Here is an 18,399-nt window from a genome sequence, read left to right on the forward strand (position 1 = left end):
GGAAATGGCCAGCGTAGACACTTCAAACATGGGCAGAAGATCTGAGAGGAACTTCAAAATAACAGCATTTCTTTGGGGATCTGATATGTCTTCTTTAAAACCCTCTATAGTTCAAAATAAGCTATTTTGAATTTGAAGCACTTTAAGATCTTGGCCTAAAATGCAACTTTAAAAGATGACAGAAAGTTATAGTTACAGTTTTAGTGTACTTTTCTGCATTAATGCTACAATCAGAGTAGCAAAGTTTACTGACACACCTCCAAAAACGGCCTTTGGACATGGTAATGTATGTAGCACGTGGATTGGCATTGCCTTGTTGAAAACTGCATGGTCGTTCTGGCTAAATATGTGTTCCTAAAGGCAGCATATGTTGCTCACCAGATTATAAGGCGCACTATCAATAAGTGTCTAATTTCTGCTCTATTTTCATACATAATACATTATATATTATATGGCACATTATGCAACACTAGTAAGGAACAGGGGTGTTGCCATGTTTTCCTTCTAATTCAGCAGGTCTTACCACCGCCGGGTGGCAAGACCTGTAAAGCTAAGGTAAGTTAAGTAAATAAAACGAATTATTAAAAAACATTTTCTTTTAAAATCAAATAAGCGCTGGATGTTAATCTACACATATTTCTCTCCTGAAAACTGAAAATTTATTTGGGTGAGTAAAGTGCTTCTGTTTATTTACAGTAAGCTTAAATTCCCAGATTTCCACCGATATACTCGCCTCTAAACAGTGATAGAGCTAGCGCTTAGCGTGGTTAGCGGGTAATGCTAATGGTGCTCCAGCCATGCTATCGGGGGTAAGCAGCAGCCTACAGGCCGATAATACTCGCCTCTGAATGACAAAAGAGCTAGTGCTTAGCGCTCCAGTCTTGAGTCTCGTGCTGGAGAACTAAACTGTAACTCCTGTATAACGCTGTACTTCAGCAAAATCTGCAGAACCTGCTTCAGAATATTGAAGCTGCTTGCGATAGATTATCACTACACACCATTAGGACCCATTGCTCCAAGGTCTTGCTCTATGGTTTCCTTGCCAACTGCATTTGCTTTCTGTGCTGAATTCTTTTCAGCCACACAGACTAGCCTTCACTCCTCACACGCATCAGTAAGCTTCGGGTGCTCATGACCCTGTGACTGGTTCACTGGCTATCTACTGGGAACTGGGAACAGCTCACAGGACTTGACCCAGTCGTCTAACATCACAGTTTGACCCTGAAAAAGTGGCACAGATGTTCACGCTCGCCTATTTTTCATGCTTTTAAAACATCAAGAACTGACTTTTTAGTTTTCACTGTCCGTGACTGATAGGTACCCACCCCTTGACAGGTTCAGTTTTACCAAGATGGTCAATCTTATTCACTAAGTTTAATTTACCTTAAGATTTTTATATGAATGAAGACACAGCTCAGTTATCAGCTCAACAAATGAAGCTTGCTCTTGCAGCCTACAACATCGAGGCCAGACAGTTAATCATAATATATAATCTATGAATTTATATAAGGTAGCCTAGCGGAAATCACTACACACTGATGGAGAGTGTCAGAAACTAGGGGACACACTGTGCCAGAAGCCAATCGAAAAAAAAAAACTTAGAATCCGGTGCTTCTTATGTATGAATTCTGCTGAAGTGCAGCATTATACAGGAGTTTCAGTGATGTTTCTCCAGCAATGAGACTGGAGCAGTATTAGCATTAGCCGTTAACCGTGCTAAGTGCTAGCGCTTTTGACATTCAGAGGTGAGTATTATCGGCCTGTAGCTTGCTGCTAACCCCGGCTAGCACTGCTGGAGCAGTATTAGCATTAACCACTAACCATGCTAAGCACTAGTATATCAGACTGAAGCCTGGGTGTTTACCGTGTTAAAACAAGCTTTGTGGGATGTACTGCTAGCTGATAGAGCCCTGGCTTACCGGAACACTCAGGGTTCCTCAGTGTAGTGCTATTAGCTGCTAATGCTAATGCTGCTGCACCCAGCCTTAGTGGAAATCTGAGATTATTGTAAATAAACGAAAGCGCTTCACTCACCCGAATAAACAAATCTGTGTAGATTAACATCCAACACTCGTTTGACTTTAAAAAAAAAAATTCAGATTTTTTTTTTTTTACTCAGCTTTACTTAACTTGGTTAAAAAAATAGACAAGAAAATAGATGTTTATTGATAGTGCACCTCATAACCCTGTGCACCTTATAGTGCAGAAAATACAGTAAACTCAAACTCACTTATCTCATGTTGATTCAACTCAAAAGATCTCAGTTTGAATGTATATGTGCCCAAAAAAGTTTACCTAATTTAAAATAGTTGGTTAATGCTGGTTTAATGAAATATCTCATTTAAACTAAACAGACTTAATTTGTTTGAGTTCGGTTTACAGTGTAGTGTACAATCAGCATTATACACAATCAAGCATAACATTATGACCACCTCCTTTTTTTACACAGCTGTTAGCCATATAGGACCACTGGTCAAAATGGACAGTGAATAAAATTGAATTGAATAGAAACATGTGATATAATTAAACTTCATACCACTGTTTATTTTTAATAAAACTGACTGAACATTTAAGGTGGCTACCGCGAAACATGTAACACAAATGTGATATTTACAACAAAACATACGGGACACATTCAAGACATCCATCAGTACAAAAATAGTGTTTACAGTGAATTACATTCTGTACATTTGAGACTGATTCACATATTCAATGCCACCCACTGATACACCAAATAATTGTAAACGATTATAAACAGATCAATCATTTGAAAGTGTAGTGTATATACATTATTTACATATTTATATCTCATATCGTACATCTGCAAGGATTGTGCAAACTTTAGCAGTGCAATATACTAATATATTACACCACATTCCTTAACTTATATTTTCGTTGTGTAGATTTAAAATTGTGAATTAGTGCATTTTTAGTGCATTTTGACACCACTCCACGTCAAGGACAGACTCTGGGCTCATGTGCTGAAGCAGAGGGGTCATTACAACAGTTTTTCTATTTATATACAGAAGATGCTGCACAGTCAAGTGTGACAACGACTAACAAACAAAAAATTCTACAAAAAAAATCTATATAATCTTTCCTTACATAAAACATGAACAGTTGTGATCGAAAATTTGCATTCACTCATGATTGTCATTAATATCAGGGCATTTGGGCTTGTGTTTCCATCACATTTCTACAGGGGTTGGACAATGAAACTGAAACACCTGGTTTTAGACCACAATAATTAATTGTTCCGATAGACAGTTCTGGTGGAAACAGGAGAGTTGAGGTGCACATTGAATTCTGCCGTGATTTAATCAGCCATAGTTCTATGTTTTTTGGATACAATCCGGGTTAGCACCTGAACATCCCTTTCAGACAGCTTCCTCTTGCGTCCACAGTTAATCCTGTTGGATGTGGTTCGTCCTTCTTGGTGGTGACATTACCCTGGATACCGTGACTCTTCATACATCACAAAGACTTGCTGTCTTGGTCACAGATGCGCCAGAAAGACATGCACCAACAATTTGTCCTCTTTTGAACTATTTTACCCATAATATTGTGTGCATTGCAATATTTTGAGCAAAACTGTGCTCTTACTCTGCTAATTGAACCTTCACACTCTGCTCTTACTGGTGCAATGTGCAATTAATGAAGGTTGGCCACCAGGCTGCTCCAATTTAGCCATGAAACCTCCCACACTAAAATGACAGGTGTTTTAGTTTCACAGGTGTTTCAACCCCTGTAGATTCTAGCAGTCTAAAAAAAATCTGAAAAACTGTTTTGCCATCATGGATGTTCACAGTTGTTGTCTGTTTAGACACTGGAGGCATTTGCACACCTGTACTTTGTTTCTCTGGTCTGAATCAGTTAATGAGTTTGTTTACTTGGAGCTTTTTCCCATCGGTTCCCATCGGTTTGTTTTCACACATGCAAAAATTTTAACATACCAAAATGCGGCCCAACAAACCATGCGATTGCAATGTCTTCTCTGATTGGTCAGCAACAAAGTAAATATAGCAAGAAAGTTCTGTATTCCAGACCAGAACATGTATCTGTGCAGTGAAAAGGTGCCTAATTTTTCACATTTTTATCCTGCTTTTCTCCCCAATTCAGCTATGCTGATTATCCCACCCACTCAGCTGCTCAGTAGCAATCACTTGCGATTCCACAACAAAAGGAGAGTTAAGACTAGCACATGCCTCCTCCGATACATGTGCAGTCAGCCACAGCCTCTTTTCAAATGGCTGCTGATGTAGAATTGCTGAGTACCCAGTGCACTTAGAGGAAATCAGGGCGGAGTGATGAGGGGAAAAAATGCCTTCTACCTACCCAAAGACAGCAAGACCAATTGTGCTCTCTCAGGTCTCAGACAGCTGAAGGCAAGAGATTCGAACCAGCGATCTCCCGATCATAGTGGTAGCACCTTAGTTCGCTGGACTTTAAAGCTGCTTTAACACTAAACACAGAAAATTTGTGGCTGTGCTTTCAAACATAGTGTTTTCAATGGGTTAATGTCCACTTAGAATGGAGCAGTTGCAGAGACTGTTTGTTCATGGCTACAGTGATTATCTGGGTAATAAATCAGGTTAAACTACACCTGAACAGCATTTTAGCTCAAATAAAAAGGGTTTGTTAGACAGTCTGGTCGGATTACATTCGGATCACGTTCTCACCACAAATTAACTGTTTCAGAGTCAGTTTGGAACCAGACTACATCCTTACTTTAAGCTTAGTTAAGCTTAGTCTATGTGAATCAGGTACATCAACCCAGCTCCCTGCCACATAAAGAATTCAATCTGTCACATTAAGGCAAAATATCTGATTTCAGTCAATTCAGTCCAAAAAATAGTGCTGTCGGAAAGGATCGTAACTGATGACCTCAGATGTATATATGGTATATGGTATATATATGGATTCTTTTTGTTGTTGTTCTCTTTTGTGATTTGTCAATTCTAGCCAACTCCACGCACAGCTGTGAAAAGGCACCTGATCAGTCGATGAGGATCCTGGGATTTGTCCTACAGCTCCTCCTCTTCCTCCTCCTGATCCAAACTGCTGTACCTCAAAGCAGAATCCTTCAGTCTGACATCACTCGCACTCTCTCTGAAGATGTCATCCCCCGCCAGTGTCCTGTTCTCTCTGAATGCTGCAGCGTTCATGTGTTTGGCGTCGCCTCCCAGAATGATGTCGTCCTCGTCGTCATCCTCCAGCTTGGCACTGTCTGTGAAGGTGTCCTCTGTGCTCTTCCTCAGCGTGAGGTCGTTGCCGTTCTCTCTCAGAGTGATGTCATCTACACGCTTGGCTTCCTCCTCGTTCTCCTCAGGGATGGACGGCGGCAGGCTCTCCACGTCGGAGTTGCTGAAGACGTAGCCGGGCAGGGTCACGTGGGCGCACGTGTGCGAGTGTGTGCCGTGTGAGAGGGAGGCGCGGGTGCTGCTGGTCCTGCTGGATGAGCGGTACACGCGGCTGGACAGCAGGACGGTGCTACGGGCAGCTGCAGGAAGCTGGGAGTGGACGCTGCCGCTGCTGTTCAGGCTGGTTAGTACTGAACCGTAGCGGTAGTTGGCCAGAACGACCGGACCCTTCCAGTCGAACGCTAGTGTCCAACGCAGCCACATCTTCCGCATCTCGGTCTGAACCTGGTGATGAGAGAAGGAGGAAGTTGGTGATGGTACAAAACCATGATTTGCATACAATCCAACCAGTCTGATTATTAGAATACTGTGTCTTTTGGCAAATCATATTTTTGTTGCCCAATCACTTAGATTTTTTGTGACTTGAAAAATTGTTTGCCCCTTTCACAGATTTCATACTTACATTTTTCAGATTATTAAACAAACTTTAATATCAGATAAATATAGCCTGAGTAAATAAAAAGCACTTTTTACATGATGATTTCTATCTATCTATCTATCTATCTATCTATCTATCTATCTATCTATCTATCTATCTGTCTGTCTGTCTGTCTGTCTGTCTGTCTGTCTGTCTGTCTGTCTGTCTATCTATCTATCTATCTATCTATCTATCTATCTATCTATCTATCTCAGACCTCAAGTAATGCAAAAAAAAAAAAAACATATTCATAAACTTCAGAAATCAAAATTGGAAAGTAGAATAATCCTAATTTTTAATCAACAGTTTTCATGCATCTTAGCATGCTCTCCTCCACCAGTCTTACACACTGCTTTTGGATAACTTTATGCCTTTATGCCGTTCAGCTTGGTTTGATGGCTTGTGATCATCCATCTTCCTCTTGATTTTATTCCAGAGGTTTTTAATTTGATAAAATCAAAGACACTCATCATTTTTAGGTGGTCTCTTATTTTTTTCCAGAGATGTACGCCAATAGGAATTAAAAGGTGGAGCTAAAATTCTGTATTGTTTCAGAATGTTTTCGTTGAATTATAGAATTGGGTCCAAATCATATCTGTTATGATACACAACGCCATAATTTACTTAAGCCAGGTGTCAGGTATTGTCTCTTCAATAAAAGTATGCTGAGGTCTTTACCCTTAAAATATTGGTGATGACCCCTGAACACATGATCTGGAGTAAAAACACTTTTAAACTAGAGGATCGGTGCTATTTGAATTGGTGATACGCAATATTCAAAGACATTAGATAGAATTGTCTAGGGTTAGGGTTTTGTGGCTTTCAGTGTAAAGTTCAGAGCTAAGCGTGCAGTCCCGGCACCTGGAGAGCTTAAATATGAATAAATGTTTAAAGGTCACACCGTTTAACTTGACATTTCTGAATGTGAAATGGTCTGTGGTGTATTTGAGATAAATCTCAATTTCTGAGTCCAGTATCTGGGACTTCTTTACTCAGCTGTTCCAGCTCACGCAAAGCTTGGTGGGGTGCAGGGATTACTGGTGTAGTGGCAATTCACCTCAAGTGTTTTGGCCAATTAACCTTATCAAAGTATGAAAATGCCTGTGGGAAGAAAGTTGTCAGTTGGAGCTTAAAATGAGTCATTAATATGCATTAGCTAATTTTGGTTGGTTTTAACTTACAGTTTTTCTCCATTGGTTTGGCTCATTTCTTGAAACTGAGATGACATTCTCAAAATAACATGGACAAATTCCCAAACTAACTTGCAGTTTCTCATAACAGAATGGCATTTCTCATTGCTTTCATCACATTTCAAATGCTTTGTACATGTCTCAAGCACTTAGTACATCTTTGCAAATGGTTTTGTACAAGTAGCCTACACTTAACACAATCATCCTACATTTAGTACATTTTCCAAAAGAATGCATCTTGTTGATCTATCTTAATTGGTTAGTTCTCAGTGTAATGGTTGTTCTCTTCAAAACATGTCAGCACAATTTCATCATATAAGTCATCATCTGCAGAATAGTCTGCTCAATTGTCAAAATGAATTAAGAAATTGTAATACAATACAGAACACATATTTTGGAACATTTCATAAATTCATTACAATCAGGTGAGTAGGTAACAGGTGAAAGCAGGTTTTGACGAAAATGAGTGTCCCACATTACTGGTGACCAATCCATCAGTTTGTTGTCTATTATTTTGAATGCTGGCATTGCTCTATATACAGTGGATATAAAAAGTCTACACACCCCTGTTCAAATGCCAGGTTTTTGTGTTGTAAAAAAATTAAAGCAAGACAAATAATTTCATAACTTTTTTCACATTTAATGTGACCTATAACCTGTACAATGCAATTGAAAAACAAACATAAATCTTTACAGCGAAAAAATATAAAACAAAAAACTTAAAATCACCTGGTTAAATACATATAACTAATACTTTGTTGCAACATCTATTGCATTTATTACAGCACTCAGTCTTTTTGGGTAGGAACCTATCAGCGTGACACATCTTGATGTGGCAAAATTTGCCCACTCTTCTTTGCTGCTCAAAAATCTGACAAAATGTGAGGGCATCTCCTGTGCCCAGCCCTCTTCAGATTACCCCACAGATGTTCAATGGGATTCAGGTCTGGATTCAGGCTGGGCCATTCCAAAGCCTTAATCTTATACCGCTGAAGCCATTCTTTTGTTGATTTAGATGTGTCCTTTGTGTCATTGTTGTGCTGAAAGATGAAGTTCCTTTTCATCTTCAGTTTTCTACCAGAGGCCGAAGGTTTTTGCCAATACTGACTGGTATTTGGAACTGTTCAAAATTCCGTCCACCCTGAATAAAGCCCCAGTTCCAGCTGAAGAAAAACAGCCCCAAAGTATGATGCTGCCACCACCATGCTTCACTGTAGGTATGCTGTTCTTTTGGTGACGAGCAGTGTTGCTTTTGCGCCTAATATACCTTTTGGAATTATGTCCAAAACGTTTAACCTTGGTTTCATTAAACCATAACACATTTTCCCACATGCGTTTGGTAGATATCAGATGAATTTTTGGAAAATTAAGTAGAGCTTAGATGTTTTCTGGATGTTTGTTTTGCACAGACACATGAAGAAGTCGGCAGATTGTTGTCACATGTACTACACAGCCAGTACTTGCCAGAAATTCTTGCAGCTCCTTCAGTGCTGCTGTCGGCCTCTTGGCAGCCTCCTTGACCAATTTTCTTCTTGTCTTATCATAAATTTTTGTCAAATGTCTTGTTCTTGGTAATGTCTTGTTGTGCCATGTTTTCTCCACTTGATGATGACAGTCTTCAAAGTGTTCCATGGTATATTTAATGACTTTTGTAGCCTTCACTTGACTGATATCTATGAATAATGAGATACCTCTGATGCTCTGGCATCTCTTTGTGGACCATGGCTTGTGCTGAAAGATGTGGCTACAAAAATATCAGGACAAGCCTACTAGAACAGTTAAACTTTATTTGGAGTTGATCAGAGGCACTTTAATTGTTGACAGGTGTGTGCTGACTCCAATTTAAAGTGAGTTCGAAGGTTATTGGTTAAATTTGAACACAGCAACACCCCTAGTTATAAAAGGGTGTGCACACTTATGCAACCTCAATATCTCAGTTGTTTATTTTTACTTCACCTCCCTGAAAGATTTCTGTTTGTTTTTCAATTGCATTGTACAGGTTATAGGTCACATTATAGGTAGAAATTATTTGTCTTATTGTAATTTTTTTTACATCACAAAAACCTACCATTTGAACAGGGGTGTGTAGACTTTTTCTATCCACTGTATACATCTTGGCCTGGTGCTAGTTCTTTGATGCTAGTCCTGTGATGATATAATGATTATATAGTCCTGTGGCGATCAGTGTAGAGGATGGCTCAGGCATTCTTCCCACAGTGCATTGCTAAAGAACATATCAGATGCAATGTTGATGAGAATTTATGGCCAAACAGACTGCAGCGGATGGATGGCCAGGAAGGTGATGGAGAGAGGGGAGTGACACAGAGTAGTCAGAATGTTACTGTATTGCATTTGTGATGCTTGACTATTTTTTTACCTACTGTAATGTATTTTGTTTTGTTTTTGCCGGTTTTTGTATTTTGTATACATAGTATATTTGATACATTTTCCTTAGTATTTTCTTTTCTTTCTACCTACAGTAATGTGTAAAAATGTACTTGTAAATAAAAATAGTTACAATTTCCTCAGCAGAAAGAGTGCAGTGTGTGTGGTGTGAAAATCGTATTCCTTTAGCTAGACCTCTGCCATAAAGACAAAACATCTAAGCATTTTGACCTGCAGTACTTACACAATGCCAAAGGGACAATGCATTTTGGGGGCACTGATGATTTGTGTGAGAAAGGAAATCAGTTTTGACACGTGGGTAAACTGTTTTTGGAGCGATATGAGCAGTGATGAGGATCCATGTAGTTTTGCTGCACCGTCCAGTTTATTTTGACAGATGGACAAAATTAATGAAAATGTGCCAAAGCAATTGAGAAGGATCTATGCCATTTTTATGGTACTGACTATTTATATGGGAGAAAGACTTCATTTTGAAGCAAAAATGAACGTTTTGGGAGACATATGACATTTTGCTGGTTATCTGAAGTGTTGTGAAGAACTGTAAGTCTGTTTGGCCAATTTACCTTTTAGTTATAGGAATGTCATCTCAGTTTCAAGAAATGAGCCAAACCAATTGAGAAAAACTGTAAGATATGTTTAAATCTACCTCTGTGGTAATATTAGGGTAGAATTATGATCACCAGTAGGTTGACGTTTGTGTTAAGATCAATATAAGGTGCCCTTTTGTGTCCCCAAAAAGTCCCCAAAATTCTGGGTAAAATGCAGGGTAAAGAGCTTTTTCTTATAATGCACCCCAACTGAAATAACCTTCCCGAAAATGTTCAGGACTCAATATGGAGTACACTAGTTTGGACTCCTGTACTTGGCCAGAACTGATTTGGTAAGTTTGGCTTACGAGTGCATACTTCTGAGAACGGGAGGATGCAGGACTTTTATTCTGTATTTGGAACAACTGCGTACTTGATGACATCACCCTCTCAGGGAAGTGGAAAGTGTTGTTCCGAAAATGTAGGAGGACATTTTCACATAGCTGCTTTTTTAACAAATAAACCACATATCTGAAGTCTAAACCACTACATTGTCGCCTAAAAATAACTGTAAACTTTATCACACAGCAGCACTGTTTTGAAAAGGTTTAACTTACAGATATGTGTTTTCTGTAAATCATCGCACTGTATCACTCTGTAAATCATCACTGTAAATCAGTGTAAAAAGTTTTTTTTCATCTTATTATAGAATAAAAAGCTGTTTTTCAATGATAACTTCATTTACTAAGGAAAAAAAAATATCGAAACCAACCTGGCCCTAAGTGAAAAAGTGTTTGCCCCTAAACCTATTATAATGAGGAAAATAAGTATTTGAACACCCAGCGACTTTGCAAGTTCTCCCACTTTTTCACTTTTTTTTTATATTTTCATCTTAGGTGCATGAAAAAAAAAGAAAAGAAAAATCTGGAAATCACAATGTTATTCTAAATTCTAATTTAGAATAATAAGTGGAGTGAAGGTGTACTTTTTTTCGAGGCAAACTGGGAGGTCTTTGAGGGCAAGAATTTCTGCTGATTGGCAGGTGTTTAAATACTTATTTGACTCAGTAACACAAATAAATTATTAAAAAGTCATACATTTTGATTTCCGGATTTTTTTTTTCATAATGATTAAATGAGGCAAACACTTTTTCACAAAGGGCTAGATTGGTTTGGGATTTTTTTCCCTTAATAAATACTAATAAAGTATAATTTAAACAGTGTTTTATATATTTACTCAGGCTATATTTATCTGATATTAAAGTGTTTTTGATAATCTATTGTGCCTAATGAAACCCTTTTGTATCATGATGCTGCTTTTTTACTGTGTCGCCCATCTCTCTTATCCACAGTGTCATCAGGTAGGATGACTGTCACTACCACTCAAGTGAAAATAATGCTTTTGACAGAACATTATGGTGAGAAAAAACCTGCGACAAACCAATTGAGTCAGCTTTGTAAATAAACACACACACAGAGCTGAAGGCTGACCTTACTCACCTCACCATTGCAGAAGCAGTAGATGATGGACACGAAAAAGCCCTGAGAGAGAGCAAAAAGAGCTGGTGAGTGGCACTGCAGCAAAGAAGCTCTTTCATGACTCACACACACACACACACCCTCACACCACTCACTCATCATGCACTCATACATACAGAAAACAGGCCATGACCTTTCCCAGATTGAGCTAATGCAAAGACAAAGTGGATGCAGGGGGACGTGACAGTGTGTGTGCACATGCATTTCTGCACATTAGTGAAGACTCTCCCACTGAACATCACTTATTTACACACATCAACTGTGTGCTTATTATAGATCCCTATACCTTTACTGTATACCTACTGTTTCTAAAATCATATTTGTTGAAATGTGTGAAAATGTTAGTTTATCACACAAGCAAATCAATTTGTAACCAGGTAAACTGAGATATGCAGAATATGAGCTGAAGTATTATTGTTTATACTGAGTTCTTTTTTAAATAGTTTATTTCTTTATTTTTTTCTACATGGAAGGCCAATTATCCAATCTCCATTTATATGATCTCCCACTATCACTAGCACTATTCCCACAACACTAGAGCCCCTTATTTCAGCGATCTATAGCGCACCTGTCAATTGCGTATCGTGCAGCTGGATTTAGGGCACGCAGCAGTGCACAAACCCAAAATTTACATCAACAATAATCACCAATAAACAGAATACAAAATAAAAGAACATAACTGTTCCTGTAAATGACCTGCTTACGATCCTTTACAGCATGAATGAGCAGGTCAGTTCCTTCTGCTGAGAATCACAGAATCGCCGCGCTGTTAAAATAGCAATCCGCCAAAGCCAGAGCGCAACTGGCTCTTAAAGGGAATTGCAAATGATACACTAAGTGGTTTATCTCACGTTACAGGCAAAACACACACATGATTAATTAAGAGAATTAGTACATGTCTTTTGTACGTTTCAAGCCGCACAACCCTAAATCAAGCTGCACAGTGTAAAAAAAAATAAATAAAAGTAGAGTGACAGTGAGTCTTTTCGGTTAAAATTAATTTAACTGATTAAGCGAACAAAAAACTTAGGTACCTTTAAAGGCAAATATGTTTTTACTTTTAATCAAGCACAGTTCCAAAGGGAGCACTTGTACTTTACTACTTTAATGGAGTAATATTTTATCTGGGGTATGTCTATTTATCCACCACTGTTGGACATGGATAGTGAGGATGACACACAACTCTTAACTTTACAACCAAATGGCTCAGCTGATTAAATAAGATTACATGTGTTTTTACCTGAAACGAGTTGAAGAAGAGCTCACAATACATGCGCATTTCCCAGCCCAGGCCAGTGAAGGTGTGTGGCATTCCCACAAACACAATGTAGTGCACTCCAAACACCAGAACCAACACCAGTGTGGACTTGGCCAGCTTCCTGTTTAGAGAGAAAAAGAGAGAGATGGAGAGATAAGCTATTCTTGTCTTTAAGCCTTTTAATGGTTTTCTTGACCTTCACACACTTTAATACAGCTCTTTTCTGTATTGTGTGTTACCGAAACAAACTTCAATTTAAGGGGTCAGATCACCCATATCTGCCACATCTAGCACGACACCTTTGCCATCTTGGGTAATTTTTAGTGTTAAGGGCAGTCATAGTAATGGTCTGCATGCATGCAGTCCAACATCATGTGGCCGTCTGCCAATGGTGCTGGCATGTCTGCAATTGTGGCTCTTGAGTGCATGTTGGGAAATACATATGTACTCCCATTCCATGGATAGCATAGGTTTGCAGACCCTCCATGTTGCTGGTGTGTGCCTCTTTCATCCACTGCCACCCACATCATGCTTGAGTCCTGGCTTACCACTAGGCCTACAATACGACCCCTTTTAAACTGTTTCAATTGCTGTTTCAAATTCAAACATGCGCATCAGGACTACTTTATAAAAGTCAGTCAGGTACAGCGCTGACACCCATTTTTTTCACATTACATGCACGACGGAGCTATTCTTATTTCTCAGCCTCCGAATGGTTTTCTTGAACTTCACACACACTTCAATACAGCTCTTGTCCTCATGCAGTACTGTGTGTTACCGAAACAAACTTTAATTGAAGTCTATTAAGGTAACTAGTTGTAAAATAAATTAAAAGCAGGCATTTTATCTGAGGAAAGTTTGACTTTGCTTCAGTTAGACCATTCAGGGTTGTCTGGTTGTAGTGTAGAATCACTTGAGTAATGAAAGAGAGCGAGAACGATGATTGAGCCCCAAGGACAGGAACCCTCTCAGACGAATTAACCACAAGAGCTGGATTTAGTGACCCTCTTCTGTGAGCTGGGAATATGTGCTTTCAAGTGCTTTAATCCAACACACCGGCAAGCCCAATTCCATCAGCTTACCATTCCTTACCCTCACCAACTCATCTGGGCTGCTGTAATGGAATCCATTAGCAATTCAATTACACCTTTAATGAGGTCAGAGTCTGTGGAGTAGCATAGGGTAATCTTACCATTAAGTGTGTGTGGGTTGGTACACACACACACACACACACATAGTCAATGGTCATCATTAGACATGCGTGCTCATTAAAGCAAATAGCCTTTGACAGCAAAACATGCCAGAAACTCAATTTATAAAGGATGCAGATACACTGAAATGTTTTTGAAGTTGCAGTTGCACAAAAAGCTACACAATTCAGCTGCCTAAAAAGTGCTATCTTTACAGGAAACTCTGTAATATGAGTTAAAATGAATTAATGAATCCAATTTCGGTATAAATGATTCAGTTTTCTCTTATGCCATTGCATTCCTAGCGGGGAAGCTGAAGTAAGCAGGTGCTAGGCTAAAAGGTAACCTTGCCAGCTAGCTAACCACTAACCATGCTGAATGGACATCAACACTGTCTAGACATTGCAATGGTCTGTGTGCTTGTAGCAGCCCAGCATTGTGCAGCCGCCTGCCAATGGTGCTGGCACTAACAGGATGACTCATGCAGGGCATCACTACTCAAAGTATGTCTCAAAGTATAACTCTGTTCATATCGAATAATGCATAAGTTCTCCCTTTCCATGTTTATAACGTAGGTCTGCAGATCACTTATGTTGCTGGTGCATGCCTCTTTTATCCATTGCCACCCACAGCAGAAGCCCTACAATCTGACCCCTCTCAAAAGCTTTCAATTACTTGAGGCGTACTTCCCTTGTAAATGATGCGTCCAATAAGACAGCACAAGTCAAAATAGAAAGCATGCACAACGGGACTTCTTTATCAGTCAGTCAGTGACGACGCCTGTTCTTGTTTACGTCACATGCACGACTGAGCGTGAAACTTGAATAATCTGCATGTCGCACAGTGTCAAACCTACCCTTCAAGTTATATTCCTGTTGGTTAATTCCCTCTGGGTGAAACATTTTTTTTGCAGATGAGCATGTGCAGCAGAAACTCTAAACTAAGGGTGTATTCATCCATCCTGGTCTGATCCTAAACTTCAAAACTTTTAAGTATAGATTTTGTATTTAATAAGAAAAAACTTTCTCTTTGAATAGAATATAAGCATGTGACAGAAGTAAGCCCTCAATAAGACCATTAAAACAAAGCATGGTATAAGATCCCTAATGCAGGGCTGTCAAACAGGGTTCATTCCGGATCACAGCACAGCGGCGCTCAGTGTTCTGCCTGATTACACACACCTGATTCAACCCATCAGCCCTTCATCAGCTGGATACAGAGTGTTAAGAGAAGAGGTGGAATTCATTTATGCACCCAGATAGCAAAAACACTTGGTCCAATTCTGGCCCTTTTGCTAAGAGACTTGGTCTGATTCTGGCCCAAATGCTCAGCTCACATCTGGGCAGTTTTCTGCCAATGCCAACACCCTGTTTGCCGAGTATAATATGGGAATCAGCCTGAGCCACATGTGTCAACTCTCTGGTTGCCGAATATAGTATGGGAACTGGCACGTGACCCTTATGCCAACACTCTGGCTGCCGTGTAAGTTATGTGAATGAGCCCGAGCCGCTTTTACCAATATCCTGGTTGCTGATTATAATATGAAAAATGGCCAGCACCACTTGTGCCAACACCCCGGTTGCTGAGTATAATATGGGAATTAGCCCGAGCCCCTTCTGCCAATACTCTGGTTGCAAAGTATAATATGGGAATCAGCCCAAGCCCCTTGTGCCAACACAAGGGCCAAGTATAATATTGGTATTGCCTTGTCACCTGGTTTCATTTGTGTAATTTACCTGTAAAGCTAAAGATAATAAAAATAACATGAGCACTTACAGCCTATGCTGGCCACCCACTGTTTCAGTGTGATACAGAGACAGGTTAAGACTAAGTATAAAATTAATATTAAGATATAACAAAAGCTTTGACACTCGGTATAAGCTTCTATTCCACCCACAGTTATTCTAAAGTAAAAGAAGATATTTTAAGGACTAAAGACACGCAGGCAGTTTAGCTAAATCCCACAGCTGCACTGTCGCTCTGAGTTTGGGAAAGTTCCACTTACAAGTACATTCAGTCTTTTTAAAGGATTCTTTAAGAGTAATAGCAGGGTAATGAGGGCAGACTACTTGTCTGACTGTAAGAGGGCCTGCAGCTCCAGGGGTCTAAAGTTGAAGCTATTCGTCCCCAATGTGTAATAAGATATGGAACAGTTCAAAAATGAGAGGAATTTTTTTATCAAAGTCCGCAGAACTGAGGCCCACAGCGGTCCAGTACTGCTTACTAATAGAGTGCACTCGTCTTATCTCTGACACTTTTTTACTCTTTACTTTATATAGCAGAGTTTCTATTCACCAAGTTTTAGCAAATTCTGAAAATGTGCATAAAAATGGAAACAGGCAAAAATTACAAAAAGACCTATATTCAATATTAATAATATAAAAATATTAATAATATTTTTAAGTAGTAGGAGGTGGATAAAACCAAACTGGGAAACTTAGAGTCAAGTGATGGAATATGTTTTTTTTTTTTTATAAATTGCATATCAAGCCTAAAGCATCTCCACCACATGTGGTAATAATAATAAAAAAATGTTAGTGCTTGCAGTAAACATTTATTATTGATATTATCCTATAGTACCCTTTATTCTCTACTCTTATCTATAATCTATTACAATATACAAATATGACAAGTAAGTAACATTAAGCAAAAACACCAACCAAATTTATGCACCTGCCTAATTTTTTAAAAATAATTATTGCACACTTTCTTTAAATCCTATAGACTTTATTTCACTTCTCAAATATCACTGTGTTCATCTGATATATGATATATTTAACTGAAATAGTTGATCCGAACAACCATTAAGATTTATAAAGGAAAATCTTAAAAAATGAGCAGGGCTGCCAAAACATCTCTTGAAATCGATGTCTTGAACAAGTGAAGCTGATTTGTTCACTTTTGTCCTATTTTCTTATGTTTCTCTCTCTCTCCCACCTACTTCTTTCATTTTCCTTGGGCATCTCTCTCCCCTCCTTCTCTCATTTTTGTGCATATCTTTCTATTGCTTCTCTCATCTTCTTTGTATATCTCGCTCTGTTCCCACAAAAGCTGCCTACGTACAAAAGCAACAGCAACAGTAGTTGAGAAAGGCAGGGCAGATTAAAATGAGCCTCTGTATGAAATGAACATTACCATTAACAAAATAAGCAGCCTAACAAAGAAACAGCTAGCATTATTACATTCAATTTATTCTTCCTCAGTAAATGAACAGTGTTGTACCGCTGTCACCACACAGCACTGTTCAATTTATAATGAATACGTGTTCTGTTTTATCTCTCACAGCACAGGATGTGCCCTCACGGCACGCTCTCTGTCCCTTAAAATGAGAGGCATGCTTTGTTTGTTGTTTGTTTCTTTAAAGTACAGTACTACAAATACAGCTGCGAGAAAAAGTGAGTGAACACACTGGAATTATGTGGATTACTGCACTGATTAATAATAAGTGCAAATAAATATGTGTATAAACAACTGAGCTCATTAAACTAAAAAAGGTACACAGTAAATTTTCCAGTGTTAAATCAACACTCTAAATGTTGATTTAATACTAACAGTGTTGATTTAACACTGGCAAATTTACTGTGTACCTTTCCTTCAAGCTGCTTGAGGTCTAGTGTGAAGTTTCCACAGTCAGTGATGGTTTGGAGAGACATGTCATCTGCTGGTGTTGATCCACTGTGTTTTATCAAGTCCGAAGTCAGTGCAGTTTTTTCCTAGAAAATCTTACAGCACTTCATGCTTCCCTCTGCTGACAACTTTTATGGAGATGCGGATTTTATTTTCCAGCAGGACTTGGCACACTGCCCACACTGCAGAAAGTACCAATTGGTCTTATATAATATTTACATTTTCTGAAATACTGATTTCTGGGTTTTAATTAAGCAATAGAATAATTTTGGAAACAAAATAAGCAAATAAAAAAATTGCAAAACCACACAACCTCCAGTGTTCTATTGCTTTTATACAACAGTTTTTTTTTTACAAAAGAACCTCAAGAAATTCATAATGAAAATGCTTTAATACAGAATGCACCTACTTCCAAAAAGTAGTTCCACAACAAGTGCAACCTGTTACTGTGACAGAACTGTAACTACAAACAGCATATGGTTTTTACAGGCTAACACGAGTTGATCAAATTTAAACTGCACTGCAGAAATATGGACTAGGCCAGAAGACAGAACTTTTGTCCTGTATTTATGTTCATGCTCCTGTTCCACACAGGTCTGACCAATATGTTTAGACAGAATTCTCACATGATTTGTTGTGGCTCATTTTGGTTAGCTTGAATGTTTTGCCCTGTTTGAAACCAAACCAAACCAATGAAAAAACACTTCAAACTTCTTAACTGACTCAGAGCAAATCAAAGCAACTATAAGTGTGAAAACTCTCTTAATTAAGACTATTTCTTCAGAAAAAAACATGTACAGTATTAAGAAATTAATATAATGTTCA

General features: G+C 38.7%; 1 protein-coding gene across 1 annotated transcript in view; it reads right to left on the minus strand.

The window, feature by feature from the left end:
• Positions 1-2,556: 2,556 nt before the first annotated feature.
• The window catches only part of pth2rb (parathyroid hormone 2 receptor b), a 113,815-nt gene continuing 97,972 nt past the window's right edge, over positions 2,557-18,399 (minus strand). Inside the window, exons 12-14 of the mRNA XM_007257083.4 lie at positions 12,740-12,878; positions 11,461-11,502; positions 2,557-5,645 (exon numbers count right to left, since the gene is read on the minus strand). Of these exons, the coding sequence (XP_007257145.3) occupies positions 5,025-5,645; positions 11,461-11,502; positions 12,740-12,878 (802 nt within the window). The 3' untranslated portion in view covers positions 2,557-5,024. The remainder of the gene's footprint in view (positions 5,646-11,460; positions 11,503-12,739; positions 12,879-18,399) is intronic.

This window comes from Astyanax mexicanus, chromosome 23 (genome assembly GCF_023375975.1).
Source record: "Astyanax mexicanus isolate ESR-SI-001 chromosome 23, AstMex3_surface, whole genome shotgun sequence".
Classification (NCBI taxonomy): Eukaryota; Metazoa; Chordata; class Actinopteri; order Characiformes; family Acestrorhamphidae; genus Astyanax; species Astyanax mexicanus.